Genomic DNA, 24,188 nt, shown 5'->3' on the forward strand with positions numbered 1-24,188 from the left:
CTAGATTGTAAGAATGTTTGATATTTGTATTTGAAAACAAGACAAGTTAGTTTTTTCTTCACATTTAAATGATTAATTTCTTATTAGAATTTGTATTTAAAACAATAGACTCATCCTTGAACTCAGTATTTTCATGTTGTTTGAGTTCCCTCTGTTTAGACCGCTGCTGACCAATGCTCAAAATCCTTTATATTAGGCCTGATGAATTTACACCGAATGTTCCAGGACAGAACTGATGAGTTTAGACTGGACTGGGGTCTCTGTGTCAGAACTGGTGCATGTGGCATCCTGACAGAGTGATGAAACCCTTCAGACAGGTGTCTAAGAAGCTCCTCAGTTTGATCTGCTTTGTTTCCTGTCTCTGTCTCTTCCTCTACTGGCCACAACAGAGTATCACACACCAGGCCAGGTCTAGATCTAGGTCACAGAGGTGCTTGTAGCATGTGTGTGTGTTTAAAGGAAGGGGGGTTTAATTGGGTTGAGACCAGATTGCTCATTAAGAGTCCATCCAGGCAAAAGTCCACTGGTGTGTTTTCAGTGATCCAACCATCTGTTTTTACTCAATTGTCCAACTCCATTCAGATTGTCCAAGGCAATCCTTTGTCTGCCGAAGGTGTTGATTTGTACATTTGTGCTCGCTGTGTCCGAAACACTTCCAGTGTCCCAATTGGATCGCCTTTGACTTATCCTGGTGATCACATGATTAAAGCCAGATGCTGATTGGTTAGTCTTTGTAACTCAAAAGTCTGGCACAGCTCAGTGCGGACAGTCTGAGTAACAGTAGGGAATGGACAAGAGATTTTGAAATATCAGAGGGGAATTGCTGTTGGAAGGTTCTTTGGAATTTGTGGAAACTGGAGAGAAATCAAACAAGATGACTGACTGACTGGGCAACAGCAAAGCAGAGATGGCCTAACCAAAGATATTGAGGATACAACAGCTGAATGAATGTGAAGTGAGTTTTGTATTTATTTATTTCATAGAAAGCATATTGTGGTCTTTAGGTCTGGTTTGCTTCATAATTCTGCGTCATTGTTGTTGATTGGGGTAGCTGATTGTTGATTGGTCCCAACTTTCCTTCACAAAGTAGAACAATTTACTTTTGAACAAAGTAAAAAAATCAGATTTAGTCAAAGTGAGATCAATGAATATGAAATAACAACCTGTGAAAAGCATAAAAGATACTTATAGTTCTAGCCTATTGACACAATAGCATGTGACCTTAATGTTATATGTCGTGGCTAGTTGTGACTACGCTCATAAAAGAAAACAGTACATTTCTCATAAAAGTCAGGGTTATCACATTTGGCATCATATCTGTCACATCTCATTAATTCTCATTAAAGAATGACACATCTAATTGTTTTATATGATTATACATAACAATTGTGAATGTTAACTACTTCTAAAAAAAAAAAAAGTGTGTGTTTCTGGCTAGGTGTATGTGTCATTTCTAACTACATGGATGGTTCACGGTATAAGAATACATTTATATTGTATTGCAACAAGCAAGTATATGTAGATGCATTGGACACCTGAAAGGAAATGTGTATATGTAAATACATCTTTTGGGTTTTCTTTAGATCTTTAACTAACAAGTAAAGCAAAAGGAGGACATCTCCAACAGAGAACAAAAGCAACACAAACCAAAGGAGAATATACAAGCACATCTATACGCAAGATACCACAGAGAAGCAACTGAAAAAGGAAAAAGAGGAAATGAAGTTGGAGGCATCTTTAGAGGACATGAGTGAGTGGAGGGAGGTGGACTTTGCACTAAGCTGCACCTACATCGTCCACGACCAGGCATCCGAACCCAGCTTCAGCATTCCGAAAGCCATGACCTCCATTCCACGGAACCTCACCTTCCAGTACAGCGCTGACAACCAGGTACAACAGTCTGCAGCTTTAGCTGTGTACACTACATTCCCAATTCCCTTGTGTCAGCAGGCTTTTGATAATTCATCATTTAATAGACACTTGTTGCCTACAGCAGCTTGTGCAACACTGCTTTCACTTTATATGGTTTCCTGGAGCACATACTATCAAAACCGCTTCAGTGCATAGGTGCTACTGAATTGGTATTGTTTCAGTTCCTTAAGCTCACCTCTGTCTGAGCCTAGATCCCTAACCATTCAACCATAACCCTTTAGATGTATAAAAATAAAGTTCCATGAAACGGGATTGTCCAATTCAAAGTATCAGATAAGTCTTGACATCATTTCACACAGTATGAGGGCCCTGTGAGCTGTGGTTCAGTGGGTCAGTGTGACGATGACAGCCATTGGCAGGTCAGGGATCAGGCAGGTAGAGGACCTTTGAGGTAACAGCTTAATCACATTAACTCTTTCTCCACCTGACATTCACAGACTCACTCTGCTTTCAATGAGCTTTTACATGGTGGAGCGCTTCTCTGGGCTATTCATTTGTTTTTGTTGGCGTGCGTCTCAGTATAAGGTTATATTACATTGCTTTCTGTAATATTTGATACTGATTGGTCAGTGGAGGCATTTTGCCATTGAATGACTGTGTATTTCCTTGTGCATTGTCCCTGGAATGCAGTCTCTTACACTATACTTTTATTTAAACCATCTTATTAACTCAAATTAATATATCTTTCATAAAAAATATCAGACTTATTTTTCATAACGGGTTATTTTAACTGGTCATTATCACAATAAACCCCCTCCAGGATGATACCTGAACATTTTGTTGGGTTTATTTTGTGACTGTTTCTTACTTATTTAACTTTAACTGTGGCGTATTTAACAAACTTCATTAATTTAGTGTCAAAATAAGATTACTGCAGTGCTGTCAATGAAATTTAGCAAAAATTATCTATTTCTGTTTTTCGATTGTTGTCCTTATCGCTATCTCTTGTTTTATTGATATCTGTGTCATTATTCGAAATTTTGCTGTTTTTTCTTCTTCTTTTTTTTTTTTTTTTTTTGCGTCTTCATGCATTTTGTTGGTGCTGTGTTTGTCTTTTGCATGATCCAATTTCCCTCCTTTGCAGGTGAAAGTCAGTTCCTCTTTCTATTGCCCCTGCTCTTTTTGAAGGTGTGAAATTGTGGTTATCAGCTCATGGAGGATGCATATGCACACATGTACATACACTGGTCTATCTAAAAAAAATAATTGCTGGTCTTAGACAGAAAAATGTGTGAACATTTTTCAGCTTGTGTTAAGACCTCAAGATTAGTCAGATATGAAAATTCTGTTACTTACCCACGTCATTTTAAGCCTGATTTTCTTTCTTCTGTTCTGTTCTGTCAAACATTAGGGAGAGGTTTTTTATACTTTTCGTGCTGCTACTCCAAACAGTGAATATATATGTAGTGTGTGTGTGTGTGTGTGTGTGTGTGTGTGTGTGTGTAGTTTATTCTTTTTTATTCTCCTTTGGCCTGCACTAAATTGTCTTTCTCTTCCCCTTTTCTTTCACCAACTCTTTTATGTCTGGTTTATATTCTCACTCTCATCTTTTCCCACGCTGACACTCCTTTTTTAAGCATGGAGATAAACATAAACACAACCATACAACAATATATTTCCTGTCATGATACATTGAGGCACAACTAGAATAGCTGTCAGACACATTAAAAATACTTTTACTTACTGCAGAATTCACACTAGCTTAAATTTACAAATACTTCGAGAGCCATTACACACTTCCCATTACTGTGCAAGCTATTCCTCTTGCCTCTGCTGATTCTGTCAAAAGCATTGCTCTTACGTGGTCGATGGCGTTAGCAATGGACAGGAAAACCCACATTTAGTTTTTCAGTTCCCGGAGTGCCTCAGTAACTTTTATTTGGGAGTAAGAGATGACAGACTTTAGGGATGTCAGATGGCTAGTCTCATGGTGACCAGGCTGCTAGTCATACCCTAAATGGTTTCTGTGATGCATTCGCACACGTTCCAACTTTTTGTCAGTATGAAAGTCTGTGTTTTGCTGCCTTAACCTGTCATCAGTGCATTACGACTGCATGTTTTGTGGGGGAGAACAGAAAGTGCCTGTTATCTCTTGACTGCTGTTTGATTTTAACAGCTAGCAGCACTGCTACCAGATGCTGATACAATAAGCATTATGATACTGTTCTTGAAACGTTTTTTTTTCCAACTCAAAACTAAATTGGAACTATCAAGATAGACTTTTTTAGAAGGTGTTAACTGGCAAAGGCACATTTACACAGTCATGCATCAAAGGGGGTGTATAAACAATACTCCCTGACCCTTAGCTTGAGAAGTGTGCCTAGCTAAGGGGGGCACGTGGCAGATGGGGTGATCTGTGACAGGGTCTGGGAGGACACAAACACGCAAACGCGCATACTTGCAGAATCTCAGCCAAAGGAAGTAGGTTAAGCTTGACTGATTAACTTTCGTTTGGACCGAGGATCCTTGGACAGCTTGGGGTGGGATGAAGTGGGAGGGTAATGTTTGGATGGAGGGTTGAGTGCTTCAGCATGTGTGTTTGGATGGCGTGGTGCCGTTGGCCTGACACTCACCCCCCTTCCCCCTTCCTCTTACTCCCTAAACCCTCTCTGAGCAGTTAATCACTAAAGACCGACCAATTAGTCACGCAACACTAATGATGCACAATTCTACTGTCGCCACAGCTCTCGTCTCCAGCCAATAACTGTGCCCCCAACCCATGCATCCTGTTGGTGCTTCTTGTAATCGATAATTCCTTCCTATCGCATGACTCAATCTTCTTTAATCTGTCGTAACTATGCTTTAATTGGACTTTTCATCTAAAATTGTTGCATTTAAACTTATCATAAGAGTTAAAGAAGTGCAGGAGTGACTTGAAGGTAATAAGGGGGCCACTGACCCCCACACCACAGTGTGACCTATTTACAGGCCTAGTTCCTGGTTTCTACAGAGCATTGAGAGTGGACCACCTGCTCCATTCTGTATTCTGTTTTCCCTCTGCTTTCCTTTTTTTGTCTTTTAAGGCCCTCAGACAGGATTGTTTGTCGATACCACTCAACGTTTGCAAGCAAGGTCAAAGGGGTCAGGTGTTATTGAGGACAGCTGAATGTTTTTAGGTCAGGGTCCAAGTAGAGCAGGGAAAGTATAAGTCTATTTATTTACTTAACTCATTAACCTGCGGGGATAGTGTGCTACTTTAGGTCACTTGTGACACTCAGCAAACAAGCACACCTAATTGAAATCATGCAATGCAGTTTCCTATTCAAAGTGAACAGATCAATAATCATTTATTTTGATTCCTCCCCTGACTGAGTTGGTTCACAAGTGAAACTCTTCATTCTTGCAGGTGACTGGAGTTTTCAGCAAAGAGTACATACCTCAAGGTACACGATTCGGACCTCTTCAAGGAGCCATTTACACCAAAGAAAATGTGCCTCTTCAGACCAACAGGAAATATTTTTGGAGGGTAAGTGACTTCATTGTTGATCTAATCTTTCAGGGATTCTACTGAGTGAAAAGCTGCCAAACCGGTCATGACTGACTTTCCAGAGAATTTTAGCTGAAAGGAGCCGGAAGCGTATTCATTCATGCTTAAATACATCTAAATATGCATTGGCTTTTTCAGCACTCAATACTCGCTTAAGTTCTGATGCACACATGCACTGAGAGGAGTTATTCCTATTAGGCTTAGTTTGCTGAACACTCAAGGGCTCACTTGGAAAACACAGAGGAAGCTCTGAGAGATCTTATCCTGTTTGTTGTAGATTCCTGCTTTGTTCTCATACAATGGTATACTCAGCAGAAGTTACCAAGTATAGCTATTTCGAAACCATTTGACAAAAACGCAAAGGATAGCGCAAGTTTTTGGTTTGTGGCCAGGTTTTAGAGAAGTCAGGATTTCTTGCACAGAGAAAGAGTGGCAGATGCGCACACACACACACACACACACACACACACACACACACACACACACACACTCAATCACTTTCTTTACAGTCCTTACTTTTCTGTTGTCATATCAGCATCCAAGTGAACTTCATTCTCTTTATTTCCCTGCAAAGGGCACTAGATTTATCTATGTCTTTGTATCTTTGCTTGTGTGTATATGTGTGGCTGTGCGCATGTATAGGGACATACATGCATGCACGCATGAGTGTGTGTGTGTGTGAGTGCTCTTGTTTTTGTGACATATCAGGACACAACTGTGTATAATGACATGTGTATGACACAGGTATTACAAGGAGAGTGTGACTTATGAGGACATAACCCATGTCCCCATTTTTCAAAACGCTTGTAAATCATACAGAATGAGTTTTTTTTTTTTTTTTTTTGAGAAAGTAAAAATGTTCAAAGTTTCCTGTGAGGGTTAGGGTTAGGTGTAGGGTTGGTGAATGGCGATAGAATATAAAGTTTTTACAGTATAAAAACCATTACGCCTATGGGATGTCCCCACTTTACACAAAAACAAACACGTGTGTGTGTGTGTGTGTGTGTGTGTGTGCCTGCGTGCGTGTGTCCTTTCCTTTCCTCGTTTCCTGTAAATCCATACTGACTTCCTGTTGCCATAAAACGATGAAATGATGCAGCATATCACGTGACCGAAGGCAGGTGGACGGATGTGAAGAGCAGGCTGTTCGTGTGGGTGAAAGTGTGTTTGTGTTTATGAGTCTTCAAGGGTGTAACTGCTTAAAGGAGTGTCTGTGATAGGGGAGTTAACATGCCCTGGCAAGTCTCAACAGTGAATTCCCCCACATACAAATTAGAATAAAATTGGGTGGAGAAAGGGGAGGAGAAGTGCGTGTGACTGGCAGCATGTGTGGATCGTTGTGACGCCCAGCGTTTTATAAAGAGCCTGACATCATTGACACACAAAGTTAGTCACACATCTTCTGCGGGACAAGCCACACACACACATTTTCACAGGTTAGAAGACACAGAGGAGTTGATATAAACAGCTGTTTGAAGAGCATTCTGTTCATGGCAGAGGTGAAGAATCATTTGTAACAACTTTTTTTTTTTAAATGTATTTACCGATTTTCTCTGAAATCAATGTATTATGTGTTGTTTGTATATTGTGTTCATTTCTATTTTTTAGAAGATCATTTTTTTTAATTGTAATGATTACTTATGATAGCATTGTTGATATTGCAGACTAGCACGAAGCATTAACGTGATTTCCTTTCTCTCCTTCCAGATCTACAGTGGTGGACACCTACACCACTTCATTGATGGCTATGATGTCCACCGCAGCAACTGGATGCGATACGTCAACCCGGCACGATCGCTGGCCGAACAGAACCTGGTGGCCTGTCAAAACGGCCAGGAGATCTTCTTCTACACCATCCAGCCCGTGGAGCCCAAGCAGGAGCTGTTGGTGTGGTACAGTCCGGAGTTCTCCCAGAGATTGAGCAGCCAGCAGGAGCAACCAGACAGTCTGAAGCCAAGTGAGTCATGGGCTTTGGAACTATCCCACATTATTTGGCACTATGGAGGGAAAAACTGGATAAAATGTTGGTTTTTATATACATAGTTTTTTCCTTTGACTTATTTTCCATTCCATTTTATATCTTTATTGCTTTCTCTCTGGCTTCCTTGAAACTATGGAATTATTAGTCACCTCAGCTATCTTTGTTGCCCCTCCTGTGCACTCACCCGAGATAATGTTTATAATGTGCCTGGTCTCCGTCTTTTCCTCTATTTCTGAATCAGGTGAACTTTTTAATTACTTTATTCTAAGAGATCAGCAATTAATCTGCACCCTCAGTTTTTCTGGGTACATTATTTATGTTGATATGCAGGGAGGGTGTTTATTTGAACTTTTTTTTTATTGCGGCAGTGTCTTATATAGGTTTTGACCATTATGATATTATGCCACCAATACCAACGTTCATCACACAGTTAAGGTGGTTCCAGGCTTTTATTCGTTGATACATTTTTTTACATTTTTTAAAAATTGCTCTGATATATAATATAAAACTACACACACACATACAATATGCAAATTAATTGTGATTCTTTAAATGTCATTTGAAACTCTAGAGGTGGTAAGCAATGAAAGTGACTGTAAATGAAACTGCTTATGAACGTGTATGATCCGTAAGAGTGAGTAAGCGTTTGTACAGTATGTTTATGACAAAACGATGGACCCTCTGGATTTTCTGTCTAAGGAGATTTCATGCGATACTCCCTATGTCACACTGATTCAATTTCACACTGGCACTGTGCTATTTCCTGTCTTATTCACTCCTCGGAATGTATGTATGTCTATGTGTTCATTTTACGTGCTGTTGTTAAGGACCATTACCTGAGTCATGTTGACACGAAATGCTCATCTCACTGGTGATGCTTTCACTGAACAATTACTCCTGATTACAAAATATGCCTCTTTAGAAAGTCAGGCACTGTGAAGCACATTAGCCTTTTTCAGAGCGTTTTTTTTTTACATTTATATAATTCAGTCTGCTTTAAGAAGTTTTACTTCCTGTGTGAGGTTTAAAGAAATCTGTATATTCAGTTTTAGAAAGCGTTATATCACGTCATTTTATTTTTTTAAGGACTTCGGCATAAATATAGATTAATTTCTTAGAACACATCAGCTGATACTTAGTCTAACATAAAACATGGCAAATTTCTGTTGCTTCTGTTTATCTGTGTTCCTCCATTGTTTAGATTTTAGAATTTGTAAACACATTAATTACTTGAATTTTTATGTTGTGCTCTTCAGAGTCTCAGATATCCATTTTCACTTTCCTCTCGGTAGTTAGGAAATGCCTAGATGATGCCTGTAAATGTTGCACCAGATTGGTTTACATCAGGTTTGAGGAACCAAGCTTTGACCACAAGGGTTATAATGTGTTTGTGTAATCTTCCCATTGCTGTGAGACACAGTTGAGCCTTGTACTACTCTCCATGATTTAGCATGTTTTGTCTGAGTCACCACAAAGGTTACTGAAAGAAGCTAGCTGTTGTGGCTTTGTTTTTACAATCTCTAGAGTGAAAGGACGGTAATAATTTGACCTTATCTCGATTTCCTTTGTAACAGTAAGTAACAGTTGGTGCTAAAGTGGTGTTGTTGGAAATTTTCCCATGGTTGAGGACATCTGCTGTTATAGTGAATCAGAGTAGTTTCTAAATGTGAGAACTATCGATGTCACACAAGGCTCCTTTCTTCCGATACATACATATGCCCCTCAACCTCACAAACATACACACACCCACACTGCGAACACCCACACGGTTGTAATCTAGGTGCTACGTGAAAGCAGTACTATCTCTTTGTCAAAAAGAAACCAGTCAGATATCTTCTGCCTGTCAGCCTTAAACTGAAAGCGCTTCCATTTACCATAAGTGAGCGTATGAGGAGGATGGTTATGAGTAGGTGTATCACATACAGGCATAGAGGCGTTGCCTGATTGGTGACCGATTTTGCTCTGCGAAGACTCTGACCTGCTTGGTCAATTTCAGCGACGGAAGATTTGTTCAATGTGAAATGTGTTGAGTTTCAAGATTTCACGCACTCCAGTTTCATACTTGGATTCTCACCTCTGCTGTCTGTCACCATTCACTCTACACTTTGCACTGTGTGACCTTTTTTTTCTCTCTCTCATTCTCCAGAGTACATACCTGATTTTGAGTATCAGAAGCAGCCCCTACCTCAGTACACCTACTACCCTAAACAGCCCCAGAGTCCACGCAAACTTCAAAGTGAGGGACAGGAAGATGAGGTGGATGAAAAGATTGATGTAGAGGTTATTGAGAGGGACACGCCACCTGACACACCGGATGAACAGGTCGTGGATTTCAGCAAAAAGATCCACAACACTGTTTCACCAGAGCCTGTCCATTCTCCACATCCCAACCAGAAAGAAATGAACATAAGCATTCACCCATATCCCACCCTGTCCCCACCGCAAGACCTTCCACTCCACTTGCACGGCCTCTACGGTCATCGAGAAGGTCTGATCTCATACCCTTCATTGCCCTCACCTAGACCTCTGCAAGCTCCATATCCCTTATTGCCACCATACAGCCCTCATTATTCACGTCTACTATTGCCTCCATACTCCCCTCCCTTCCCTTCCATGCTGCCCTCAAAAGGGGGTCTTCGGTACAATGGATTCCTGGGTAGTGATGGCTTGCCCTACCCTTCCGTACCCCAACCAGGTCTGTTACCAGCTACACTGCCCTATCCTGCCTCTCTTCATGGAGGTCTGAAGGAAAGAATCCCAAATACTCCACTACGAGGAGCCCCTGCAACACCAGAACTCTCCCCACAGCCAAAGCAATCGCCTCAGCAAACGTTCCAGAAGCCACTCTCTGAATGTGAAGAGGCCATCAACCTCAGCCTGGCTACGCCCAAGAGCATGTCACCTTCATCGTCGTGTTCTCCTCCAGCACCTGGGTACAAGTCTCTCCCATACCCACTCAAGAAGCAAAATGGCAAGATCAAGTATGAATGCAATGTCTGTCTCAAGACCTTCAGTCAACTGTCCAACCTCAAAGTGAGTAGAATGTGCTTGATTTAGAATCTTGTTTTTGAAAGATATGGAACTGAGCAAAACTAAACATTGTATATTCATTTTAAAGGTGCACTTGAGGGTCCACAGTGGAGAGAGGCCATTCCAGTGCAACTTGTGCAAAAAGAGTTTCACCCAACTCGCCCACCTACAGAAACATCACTTGGTCCACACAGGCGAGAAACCACATGAGTGCCAGGTGAGTGTATACAGTATGCTGTGAAAGAAAATCGAGATAAAGGGCATCAGATGACACACACACACACACACACAACATTGCTTATCTCTTACAGAACCTTTACCTTGTCAGTCCTGTTTCCTTTAAGAGAAACGCTTTGTTGTACAGTAACTAGAGTGGGTGTGACAGTGGCGTTAGCATGTGCTACTCATTCATCTTGACCATTGAAAATAAATACAGTCCTTTAGTGAAAAAAAAACACGTCTGGCTTTCTGTCTACATACCAAAGCAACAACAAGACAATTATTTAAGGCAGTAGAGAAGTTGCCTTCTGTTCTTATCTGCTGCCTCTTGTTTGCTTTTGAATTACAGAATCTTTTAACGTTCTCTTTGAATGTCTACAGGTGTGCCACAAACGCTTCAGCAGCACCAGCAACCTGAAAACCCACCTACGCCTGCACTCCGGGGAGAAGCCATATCAGTGTAAACTGTGTGGGGTGAAGTTTACCCAGTACATTCACCTCAAACTGCACCGTCGGCTGCACAGCTCTCGTGACCGGCCCCACTCCTGCCAAGCTTGCTCTAGAGGCTTCATCCATCGCTTCTCACTGAACCTCCATCAGCGTTCCGGCTTCTGCCCCGCCGTCCGTCCTGAAATCCCAGAGCTGAGGCAAGCAGCAGAGATGGTAGAGCGCTTTGATGCCAGTCAGGAGGCCGAGGCTCTTCCTGAGAGTTCTGGAGAGGCTCAGGTGGATGCTGCCTTGGAGGAATGGTTGGCTAGAAGTTTGGAGAGCGGTGAAGGGAAGGAGGACATTGGATTCCTCAAGGCTTTTGCTGTAGTACCTCATAAGGTAACCGCCATGGGTCATCACCAAGAGAGAGCCAGCGTGGTACACTTCAACCACCGGCCCTCTATAAAGACTGAGTAGATGAGAGAAAATGTTGAAAGGATGACATATAGCTTGCTCAGGTCTTCCAGAAACTCCACAATTTGCTATCTATGCACAGAGTATTCCCTAGTTGACACCAAAAATCCTCTCTTCCTCTGGTAGTTTGAGGGATAAGTCCAAGAGAAGATGCATAAACCAAGCCAATGAAAGCCGCACCAAACAAAAAGTGTTTCCAAAGACTTGAAGATTATGTCAAGTGATTGCACTTCTACCCTCTGACCTATTATATGATTAAGATGTGATTATAATGTCCTCATAATTCATCTGGTTTCCAAACCGATGTGAAAGTCTATTTGTGTGAGTTTGTCTTAACTTATTATTGTTTTCATTTTTTTTTTTTCATTTGAGCACTGTATCAAATGTTTTAATACTTGTTTATATGTGTCCTTCTCTTTTTTTATGTGTTTTTTTTTTACTTCTTTAATTTTTGAACAAAAAAATACTGGGATTCTCAGGAATAATATGTTAATCCCTCTATGGACACTATGTGACAGTTCCAAAAGGACTGGATTTTCCCGTCCATTCCATTTATTGTGGATGTGAATGTGTACAGTCTGAGTTTGTGTGTATGATTTTACCTGGTGTTAAAAAATTCGGATGTTTTCCTTTGTGAAAAGATATAAAAATGTACTGTTGGTATCTTTTCAAATGATGATTCACTGTAGCTTGTGATGATAATATGGCAGAAGAAAATTTTTGGTTTTCTCTACAACAGATCTTGAACCCTTTTGACATTGGAAAGAGAACAAGCCTCACTTTAAATGTAATATTTAAAATAAGAGAAAAATTATTTGTTTTCTTAGTTATATTGTTACTTAGTTGTGTCTACCAATGTTTACTGTTGTCTCTTTAATCCAAACAAGTATTGTTAGCACTATGAAAATGATCAAATCAATGTAGCTGGAACTGAATTTGCCAATCATGAAGTTGCAATACTTTTTTTATAGACTACAGAACTAGAGACACAACAGTACCTCATACTAAAAAGTTAAATTGTCAGGTTCATATTTTATGCTTTTTTTAATTTATTTGATATCAGCACTGGAAAAAGCAGGAACTAGATCCAAGTGCAGGATATTTAAATTGTTAGCTACAGCTGGGTTTAGAAACAAGACGGTTCCATTACTTAGTGACTTTTGTACAGTGATTTTTAGTGTCTCTTTTTGTTATCCTAGTATATTTTTTGACTCAGTCCAAAAGATGTTGATACTTTATATGTGAGATCCTATTTTTGACAAACTTTTATAATGTAGCACATTAAACATTACTTGTCTAAGACCTCAGTCTTTCTGTCTTATGCTGTTAATGACTTGACATTGTGAGTAGAATCAAGTTTTCACACCCACACACTCATACAACACACATCAGGGTTATTAGTTTGAAAGTCCCACACAAGTTGATCTATGTGCGTCGTATTTCTAGAAAGTAGAGGAACTGAAATTGTTGCTCATCAACTAGGACTGATCAAAAATGCCCATCATCACATGCAACGCTGTTTTTCATTTTGACATGAAAAAAAAAAAACACCTTCAACCTTTACCTACTTTTACTTATAGTGGGATTTACAGTAAAAACATAGTTTTGGTTTCCAATGAACTCCTCTGAGCTATTATATAATAAAAGATGACAATAAGTCGTGTTTAATTGCTGAAGAACCTTTGACATCAATCAAGACAAACTTTGACATAAAACAAAACTAATTTTGTTGAACTAACCTTAAAAATACAGTTGTGTTCAATTATATAACTATGTAAAATGAACGTAGTTCTACTATTTGTGAAACTGGAGGTTAATATGAAGCAAAGCACTGATTTGAGTAACTTATCTGGCAGTTTGTCACTCTCAGTCACCATTCCCACACAAATGCTGACCTGTACTTTTACTAAACCGCTCTTCTAGTATCTATCAGCAGGTAAAACTGTGGTATGATCAACATAAATGTCAGGAACGGAAGACAAAGTAGTTACAGTAAGTAATGCCTCACATCTTCTCTGTCCTCTCCGAGTACAACGCTTATCTGTTTCCTTTTGTCACAGCCTCCCCCCTTCTCCCCTCAAGGGTGCACACATGAAGGGAGAGTCCCCCGCCACACACACCTCAGACCAGAACAAACACACCTCAGCAGGGTATGTGTGAGAGAACGACAGACAACAAGTGAGAGAAACTACATCTGTCATTGACAGCATGTCAAACCACCACTTTGAATACATCTTAGGAGAAGTTGCAAGAGGCCCTTTTATGGCAGAAAGGAGAAAGAAACAGAGAGAAGCATGTGAAAACACACCACAGAGAAAGAAAGAGTGGAACTTGACTTGCTGTAAATGACATGAGGAGTGTGTGTGTGTGTGTGTGTGTGTGTGTGTGTGTGTGTGTGTGTGTGTGTGTGTGTGTGTGTGTGTGTGTGTGTGTGCGTGTGTGTGTGTGTGTGTGTGTGTGCGCATGTGTGTGTGTGTGTGTGTGGGGGGGTGTGTGACATGTTCAGAGTACTTGCATTGCCTTCCTGCACAGACTTAAAACTTCATGCGTTCAGTAATTGCTAGTAAGTCATTCTCTGAAACCCAGAAGCTTAGTTCCTGTCAACAGTGGCCAGCGCAGCACTGGGACAAAAAGTAGTTTAAATGCATAGAACCTTGTAATGTTATCTCAAAAATGTATATAACCATAATGGCATTCAAAATGTATATTAATTTTGTTTAAGAATGAGTTGGTATGTGCATTGAGTACACTGTAAAGTAATTATTAGATTATTAGACAACATTTTACACTATTTCAGTCTTTCTACTTAAAAAATTCAAATTTAATTCAATGTTTTACGTGCAGTCTCTTTGTAAATATTTGTGACATTTCCTAGCAGTTTCTAAGTGGAACTGGGTTTAAAGCAAATCCTATCCTATCCTATCCTATTTTTTTTTTTCTAAGGGAATATTCCAGGTATATTATGAAACCTTTAAATAAATCATTTTCAATTGGGGAAAAACATCATATTAAAAAGTGCATCAAAGAGAACTGGTTCGTAGTTGACCTACAAGCCTTCAAGCAACAGTTCACCTTAATAAAAATAATACTAATAATATTGTGTTAAAAACAATATTATTAAAAATAATATTGTGGTCATTATGCTATATTAATGTATATTAATGTTTTTACAGAAAGTCAAAATGACAACATTCCTGGGCTTTCCATTTGACTTCTTTCTTGTCTTATCCACGAATCACTTTGAAGTGTCACATGATTACAAGAGAATTGAAAGATCAACTTGCACTATCTTTTCCAGCGAACCCAAGAGGTCTGGACAAGCAACATTCAATGATTATTTATCACACAGGTCCAAGGCGACAGAAATCCTGCTCTGTCAGATCTTACATCCTTCTGCGCCTTTTAAGGGCAATCAAATGGAAATATAATTACATTACTTGGTAACATTTTACAATAAGAATAATTTTTTATGTAAATATTGGTAAATGCATTGGCTATCATTAACTATCAATGAACCAAACTTTTAAAGTATTTATTAATCTAGTTTAATGTTATTTTCTTTCTTTCTTTCTTTCTTTCTTTCTTTCTTAACATTTCAGTTTGTATAATTAACATGTTAACAAACTGATTTTTTCTAAAATACTTCCAACTTTCTTTTAGACAGTATTTGGTTTGACTTCAAGTAATATTTGCACATTTTGATACCTGAAAATGGATCCCTTTTTTGTGTATTTAAATATAGTTTCACTTTACACATCAAATATCTGATACCATCCTATTTTACACATTTAAATACCCCCAGTGCAACCCCCCTTCCCCTTTTTGTTAAGACAAAATATAAAAAAAAGACAGAAACTAGCAGATCACATTACTAATACATGTGTGGGTGAGTGTCAAAAGGGCAGACTGAAGAGACTAAATTAACATGTAAATATCGCATGCAATCTATTATAGTCAACAGCAAGTTCAATGCTTCAATGCATTTTCGCTTTTTCTTCTCCAGTTCTGACTCAAAACCCCAAGCATGATTAAAAGTCACAAGTGAATTCCAAAAATGCACAGTAAAAAGTTGATGACACGTTAGACAATGTGCCTCAATTTTAATTATATCAACTGAGATGCTGAGATAAAACCAGAATTTCACTGTAAATATTGCATAGGGTCGCACGTTCCTTGTCATGGCTTTCAACAAAAATCTTTAAACTAGTAATGTTTCACACCTAATTTGCACCAAAAAGACCTCAGCTTTGCTTCCAGATAACTGTGCATGGACTGACTGCCTAACCTGTTTTGTTTACGGCAACATTAAAAGAGTGGAATGACTGACAGGTAATCAGCATAACTGACCTTTCTACTTTCTTTTTCTTTCAGGTAGCACAAGAATTTGTTTCCTTCTGTGTAATCTGATCAGCTTTGTACCACTGGAATCAAGAATGTTTGTGCCGTGCGTCCTGGTGTATTCCAGTTTGATGCCTCACCTCTACAACTACAAATGTTTTTTGCTGTTGTTTTGTTTGTTTCTTTTCTTCCACAGCATGCAAAACATCAAAGTACTTCAACAAGTGTCAGTGGGTACTTTCACAATCACTTTTTCCTTGCCACTATGTAAAAAAATAAATAAGCAACTTGCATTTTATAGAACAATAAAGCAAATTTATCCCATTAACATGTGTATATTATTTTATTTATATCTATTTTATTTATTATTTAAATTTACTTTAACGTTTTTTTTTTTTTCTTCGTTTTTTTATTTTTTATTATTGAAGTATTGCAAGTGGCATTTGATCTGCAACACTTTCTGATTGCTGCATCACATCAAATCTAGCATAAGTTTAATTCACAGTGGTCAAAACTACTGATCCTTTGAAGAGTGGATATGACTCCCAGACCAGGTATACACAAACAACTACAAAGATTCTCATATGCCCCTCCTACTTTTCCAGAGAAAGAGTTTTACCTTGTAACAAGACTTCCACATAACAAACATTTCTGTGTATCTGTGAATCTGTGTACACTTTTAATGCAGCCGCCTTCATCATTAGAAATTATGATGGTAATAAAGCGATCTTTGGTGTGACCAGGATTTTTTTAAATAATGGACCATGAAACAATAAGCATGCCTGCATGACATTTGTTATTTGATCTTTATATTTTTAAAGGTCTGGACATGCCCTGATGTGTCAAATGGGCAATATCTTTCTGTTTTTCTCATATCGGATTAGTCATCGACTTGTACAAATGGTCATACACTCCTTTTGCCAATCAAATTCTCATGACTAACTGGCACAACAGTCATGTCATGTTGGTCTTGTCATTTACTATCTAAAATTGATTTTTTTTTTTTATAGATCTTGGAGAAAACATGGGCTTTTTTGACTGAAATCTGTGTGGCACAACAGCAAAATAGGAAGTAGCCTGCTCTTTTGAAGAGGGCAAGAAATTTTAAGTAACTGATTGCAAGTATGACAATACCGAACAAGCCATTTCCAAATTTCAGTTTTTCATTTCTGTTTCGGGGCATCATGCACCTGTTATTTAAGGGGTGACAGTGGAAGTCCTGGCTCACAAGATAGTTTTACCTATGTGCTAAAATGTTTTTGAAAATAGAAATGTATGTATGCATGTATTTATTTATTTAAATTATATAATTTAAAAAGTAGCTTGTGTTTTGTTTTTTGTTATTGAGTTTAACAGCCAGTGATCACAGTGCACTTTATTAAATGGAAAAGAGCAGGGCATTTTTCATCGTATCTCAAAGTCATGAGAGTTTCAAGTGAGCAGATGATGATGGAGTGAACTACAGCATATGGTCTACGGAAAAACACGACTCATATTTAAACACATCAAATGTTTATTTCTACTTTTAGCATTTTAGACAGACTTACAGTACTTATAATACAAGTAAGTGCAACAGAGGAAAAGTGTCAGCCTAAAATAATACATTCAGACTCAAAGCAGCACCTCTTGTGCCAAAACAAAGTTAATTTAGAGCGACTTCCTTCCTTGATATTACAAACCTTATCAAATGAGTGTAATATCAAATAAGAAAGTTGAATTCGGTCAACTTTGATTTGGCATGAGAGCCGTTGCTTTGATTTCCCCTCTGTCTGAATGTATAGGTTATGCTGCTTCTAGAGCAATACCAAATTCAGGTGCACTTGCAGATATTATCATTTAATTAGTAAATGTTTTCAACATTGTTGTTATTTCAATGTTCTTCTTTTGTGGTTCATATCGATAGGCGTTATTCTGCAAACAAGCCCTGTCAGTACTATAGAATGTGTTTCAGTTACACCTGAAACCAGAGCCTGAATTCAATCTATAACTGCTGAAAAAGTACCATCCCAACTCTATGTTTGAGTACATATGAGTAACCATAGGTGTGAGTAAGATTATTGTCTATGACTGCTGCTTGTTTAATCACCATATTCTAAGCATTGTGTGTTGTATAATTATATGTGCATATTATATAATAAGGATATACGCTAGTAGTTGATTTTTGATACATGACTATAATATCAATGATTGATGATATTTTTTTCTGGTCCAGGATTGGTTTCTTAAAGAAATCCACTTGACAGCGTAGATCGTTGAAAAACTTCAGATTCAGTTCAGAGATTTAACTACAAGGCTTTCACATTTTTGGTGAATTAGCGCCAACTACAGGTCAAAGGATGGTATCGCTATGTATTGTAATATGGTTTTAGTTGTGTTGCGTTGAACACCTAGGCCTACAGAATGCTACATTGCACAGGATGATTATTTTAATGTAGCAAGCCCATAGTATGCAACGATGCAAAGTACTGATAAATGTTTCAAACGGCATTGAACTTCACATGACCTCATTACGTCGCATGTTTGATTCAAAATAACCTTACATTTTAACCTTATTTATTTTGTACAAATGTCTGGCAACCTGATCAAATATCATCTGTCACTATTCAGCGCTTAAGATTGATTGAAATTTGTTTCATAAAAAAAAAAAAAATAAATACTACAAATAATCAAATATTTTTTTTTCCAGAATTATACAATTATACAATAAATGATTATAAAGCATCATAAGACAAAAACAAAAAATCAAATAATATATATGTATAATACCTCTTCAATTGTGCATATGGCCATGCTAAAAGGATTGTTCAGTGGCGCCATCTACTGATCAATAAATGTCATTACGTCTTGTGGTAAAATAAGCACAAGTAGCAGTAATAGGTGCTGTTATATTTGTTTGAATAATTAGGCCTATTTATGTTGTATTTTCAAATATGGCCACAACACACTTGTTTTTCAAAGTGTTGCTTAAAAAAAAGGTACTGCTGCTGTCCACGTTTGAGTCATTGACTACATAGAACTATATAGCAGACAACTAAACTTTTTGTGATCATGCACTTTTATTATTCTTTGAATTCTATTCCCTGCAGTATCAAACAAAATAGGACCTGTCGCAATAATAATAATAATAATAATAATAATAATAATAATAATAATAAAATTACATTAAGTGAGCAACCGTACATTACATATACAAGCTTATGATTAAAGAAATGCTGTCCCTTTGGGCAAATTAAAGACCATTGTTATGCTCAGAAAGTGTAAACCCACAGTACAATAAAGCTTAAGCGGCCCACATTACCTGAATTTACCCAACATAAAATATAACAAAGCTAGAATATAACCAGTAGCCTATTTAGTATATCCTCCTGAATCAGACGTTAGGGTAATGAAATAACTAAATATTTATACAGTGAACCGACATTATAGGCTAATGTTACAGATCGGTTATCTGAGCTTCACTGAACTGAACCAAACCCTCTATTTAAACATTATCTTCTTTACTGTCTTTATTGCGTCTGTTCAGACGACAAACTTGCTATTTCGTATAGGCACTGGCAATACTGACCTCTTGCTATGATCCTGTCGGCCTACGTGTGAATTTTACACATATGGTTAATTCGGATTTATGGATTTTGAAAATTAGATGAAAACGAATAAATCGTTCGCGAAGAGCAATAATAATAATAATAATAATAATAATAATAATAATAATAATAATAATAATAATAATGTTTATGATGATGATGATGATGATGATAAACGAATAGTTTCCGAACTGGAGATTGTGGCATTAATTAATACATTAACTTTATTGTAACACTTAATTTATATAGGCTGTTATTTCTTGCCACAACATGATCAGTTGACTGAATGGAAGAATTTATTTATTATTTATTTATTTATTTATTTATTTATTTATATAGTGAAACCTAATTTTAATAAAGGACTTTGTTTTGGGAAATAGTCGAATGAATGATTCATTTACTCACACTAACCTGCACAAATGGACGCTGATCAAATTAGTGAATTAATCTGATTCAAAAGATTTGATTCACTACGGTGAGTCAGTAATAGCATAACCCTAACACTAATAAAGTAGAGTCTATGGCTGTGTTTCATAACCTAGAGAACTTGCCTATCTTGATAACGTTTATGGAAATGATGTGCGCGCCGATACAAAAATACTCGGTAGGTGTCTCACTATCTTTGACATGTACAGCCAGAGCATCTGTTCGTGGGGGAGCGTAAGGTTTGACTGTGTATTAGAGAGCAGTAGGTTCCTCAACGTGCCTCGACACCGTAATCAACTTTTACTCAAGTCATTCGCGTGGTTCTGTGGTGATCGTTCAGAAGTTTCGCCATGGCGAAAAAGAGTTTTTCCACCAAAAAATCTTTGAGGAATTTGTTTTCTAAAAGTGAAGCAAACCTCAAAGAGTCTGTGGAGAAAGATGACAGCAGCAAAGGAACGCTCAAATTTATTAAATGGAAGACAAAGAAATCGCACAGTTTACAGGAGAGCCTAAAGGCTCCAAGGTAAAACCATTTCATTCTGTTTGCCGTTATAACTATAGGCTACTGAATGATCCATGCTTATTTTTGTCCATGTCATGTCAGATAGTCTAAAACCAATATCTGCCATCTGTACTAGTTTAAACGATATGTAAAACCACAAGCTAAAAAATAATAATAATAATAATAAAAATCACGAGACCAATGAATATGTTTGTTACTGTGATTTTACTTATATTTGAAGCCTATATGTATAAAAATGTTCTTGAATTAATTGGGACAACGTTTTACCACATTTGTAATCCAGTACTGTAGCTGCTAAGACCGAGCATTGGTAAGAATTTTGACAATTATTATGTTAATAAATCAAATGCAACCTATTATGTTTTATTCTGTAAGTATTTAAAAACTAGCTATATTCTGTAGTCAAAGTATAGTTTGCTTTAATTTGATTCAGTTGCTCCGCTTTAATTTGATTCAGTTGCTCCGCTCCCAGTGTTGCCAGGTCAGCGGTTTTCCCGCGGAATTGAGCTATTGTAACACTGTAACACTGTTACTGCGAATTGTTTTTCATGTTCGCGGGTAGAATCCCCCCCCCCCCACACACACACACACACACACACAGAACAACAATCGTACCTCCCTGCAAGTTTATCGTCACTAACTAATTGTTTAAATAGCTATTATGTAAAAGCAATGTCTGAATAGAGATTGTGTTTTTGGGCTCCATATGCATGGCTGTGATTACCTGAACTCGGCCTATTGCTTTGCGCCTTTGCCCTAGCTCTAGTCTAACTTTAGGGTCTAAACTTTGAGATTGTAATAACATTTTGAGAGCAGTAGTGGCAGTGTGCTGATTTTTGTTTATTATTTGTAGGAAACTCACACTGCATGGGTGATGATCATAAAGAGATAGACACTGCAAAGTTAACATCCCCATGAAATCAAAATTGAAGTTTTTGGTTTTTAATATGAATATGTTAGCCTTAAGGTTATCTATAAGTTAGTGTGCTGCAAAACAATGACAAATTCGCATTTAGGAGATATAAGCATTCAAAATGTACAGTCTCTAACAACATTATTGGATCAACAATTTTGATGACATCTCCCTGCACTTCAGATTCTCATCAGTCTGTTCAATTAAAAAAGAAAAAGAAAAAAAAAAATTCTGTCCAATAAAATGCTCCTAGAAACCAAAACATTCTGCCATTAGATGCTGAATCCTCAGATGCCATCGGTTTCTCGTTCACAAAATTAGTATTTTCTGTATGGTGTAGTGCACGATATAGGGGATATGGAACGATTCAGACAGTGTAAATATGCTTTGCATTGGAAAAGAGTTCGGGTTTGGCCTTTTTTCACGTGAACCGTCGCACGCACGCACACAGTTGTGCTCCGGCACAAAACAGTTGCATTTGAAGTATAGCGATATAGATGATGATTAGGAGAAGAAACAGTTAGACAAACAGCACTGACGAGTATAAGAGATAACATCGATACCATGCACCAACATAAATGCCACAATTTTCAAACTACACATCCACGGCATCATAAAAAGTACTGTTTTAGTTTAATAACAGTTTCATATTCAATCTAAAGGTGTAATCTATTAGACTGTGGCTGTCAAATGCGGCTTTACCGAGCTCAGTAGCTCGGTTTGTTTTACTGTAAGTAAAAAACAATGTTTAATAAGCTTTTTGAGTCGCAAGATAAATGTCCTGTCCTGTTGGGATACTTATCTGTGAGATTAAATGGTACACATGTACCTTAAAACATTGCAGACTTGCTATGCAGTGGACTTTGGTGTTAGTCTTGGCTCTGTCCACCCCTTTCTGTTTGAATATGCTCATCAGCTTCACCTACAGTAGTCAGATGGTGAATGTGCTTAGAAAGAAGTCAGTAGTTGCAGTGTTGCTTTATGGTCCCTTTCAGTCATATAAGTGTAACTCATAGTCATATTCATATAATGATTACAATTGTTCCGTAATTTCAAGGGTGGTAGAACGCTGGTGATTTATAGGCTGCAATGATGGTGATACCAGATATTTGTTTTGGCTGTGAATGTTGGTTAATGGGTGAGTTGAGTTTAATCATGTATAATAATCAGTCGCTCTAATTCCTACCCAAAAGGACCCAATATTGTGTGAAGAGCATGTTTGTTTGGATGTTTGGATTTGCATATTCACACAACCCAACCCTTAGTTAAAAACCCTCAACAACCAGCTTTTGTATGTGACTATTGTAGGTTATACGGCCACAAAAGCTCCTCCCTCAGGTAAGCAAACTGCTGTAATCTTATAAAAACACCTTGACATGTGACTGTTCTTCAGAACCTGTCTGTTGTAGACAGGATCTGTCCCCTGTGTTTGCTTGGTACAATACGTTGAGATGCTTATTCAAACACTGTTCGCCATGTGTCTCCATTCCTAAATAAACTGTGACTCAAAGGCAAACAAACTGTGCAGTGTGCACTCACAGTGAGGTCTGTGACAGGCGTACATTTCAAATCCTCAATCCTGTTGCTTGTGTAGACAGACTTAACATAGTTTAGTATTGTCTTGGATAGTAGACTTGATAGCAACATTGTGTAGTCTGTGCTATATGGGTCAACAGAAAGGTCTCACAAAGTGTTTGTAAGTTGAGAATCCAACTGCAAATGTCGCTTGCAACCAGAGTGAAACATTTCTGAGTCGCTTATGAGACCACAAAACCAGTCTTAAGTCGATGGGGTATATTTGTAGCAATAGCTCAAAATACAATGAATGTGTCAAAATTATAGATTTTTTTTTATGCCAAAAATTATTATATTATGTAAAGATCATGTTCCACGAAGATATTTTGTAAATGTTCTACCTTAAATATATCAAAATGTAATTTTTGATTAGTAATATGCATTGTTAAGGACTTCATTTGGATGACTTTAAAGGCGATATTCTGAATATTCTGTTTTTTTTGCACCTTCAGATTCTATATCTATAGATTTTCAAATAGTTGCATCTCGACCAAATCTTGTCCGATCTTAATAAACCATACATCAATGCAAAGATTAATTATTCAGCTTTTATGATTATGTATAAATCTCAGTTTTGAATAATTGACACTTATGACACTTAAGTGTGTGTGATGTATATATATATATATATATATATATATATATATATATATATATATATATATATATATATATATATATATATATATATATATATAATGTTATAGAAGTTATTATATATATATAATGTTAAAGAAGTTTATGAAAATAATTATAGAAGAGCTGTTGTAAAGATTTTTTGTATTTTTTTATTTACCTATTTTATAAATTACCTGTCTGGTTTCCTGTGCTCTGGAAAGGCACAGGACTTGAAATCTATTTCTTGCCTCACTACATAAAGACAAATAATTTAACTAATTTAAGTTAACGATAACAAGTATTTTTTTTCTGTTGAGTTAATTTTCTGTGCTACCAGCAAATTATATGGTTCTACCTAAAGGAACTGGCTCAATGCATGATTATTGTCTTCCATCACACAGAGTGAAACTCATACTTTTGCTGTTCTCCCCTCTGGGGAGAAGCTTGATCAAAAAACCAAGATAGTGAAGAGTAAAAGTTTCAGCTTGTTTTCACCTGATGCTGTTGGCATGAGAGTGATAACCTGTAAAGATGAGACCTTTAAAGAATATAAATATTTTTACAGTTACAGGTTAAACAAATATCACTTCAGTGATTATTCTCAGGTTCTGCTTTAATTTGTTTATGCATCTTTGAACCAACACATTTTCAGAGGCATG

General features: G+C 37.6%; 2 protein-coding genes across 3 annotated transcripts in view; both read left to right on the forward strand.

Annotated features, from left to right (window-relative positions):
• Positions 1 to 224: 224 nt before the first annotated feature.
• Positions 225 to 12,854, forward strand: LOC113062318 (PR domain zinc finger protein 1-like). 2 transcript variants are annotated; one of them, XM_026232080.1, is made up of 7 exons: positions 225 to 955; positions 1,584 to 1,890; positions 5,279 to 5,398; positions 7,127 to 7,376; positions 9,547 to 10,433; positions 10,519 to 10,647; positions 11,031 to 12,854. In XM_026232080.1, the coding sequence occupies exons 2-7, from the start codon at positions 1,720 to 1,722 to the stop codon at positions 11,553 to 11,555; spliced, it is 2,082 nt and encodes a 693-aa protein (XP_026087865.1). In that variant the 5' UTR covers positions 225 to 955; positions 1,584 to 1,719; the 3' UTR covers positions 11,556 to 12,854. The 2 variants fall into 2 exon arrangements, with proteins under 2 accessions (XP_026087865.1, XP_026087866.1); XM_026232081.1 differs by lacking the exons at positions 225 to 955; positions 1,584 to 1,890; positions 5,279 to 5,398 and adding an exon at positions 6,477 to 6,918.
• A 7,263-nt stretch (positions 12,855 to 20,117) lies between these two features.
• The window catches only part of LOC113062319 (uncharacterized), a 34,219-nt gene continuing 30,148 nt past the window's right edge, over positions 20,118 to 24,188 (forward strand). Inside the window, exon 1 of the mRNA XM_026232082.1 lies at positions 20,118 to 20,423. Within this exon, the coding sequence (XP_026087867.1) occupies positions 20,251 to 20,423 (173 nt within the window). The 5' untranslated portion in view covers positions 20,118 to 20,250. The remainder of the gene's footprint in view (positions 20,424 to 24,188) is intronic.

Source organism: Carassius auratus, chromosome 44 (genome assembly GCF_003368295.1).
Source record: "Carassius auratus strain Wakin chromosome 44, ASM336829v1, whole genome shotgun sequence".
Taxonomy (NCBI): domain Eukaryota; kingdom Metazoa; phylum Chordata; class Actinopteri; order Cypriniformes; family Cyprinidae; genus Carassius; species Carassius auratus.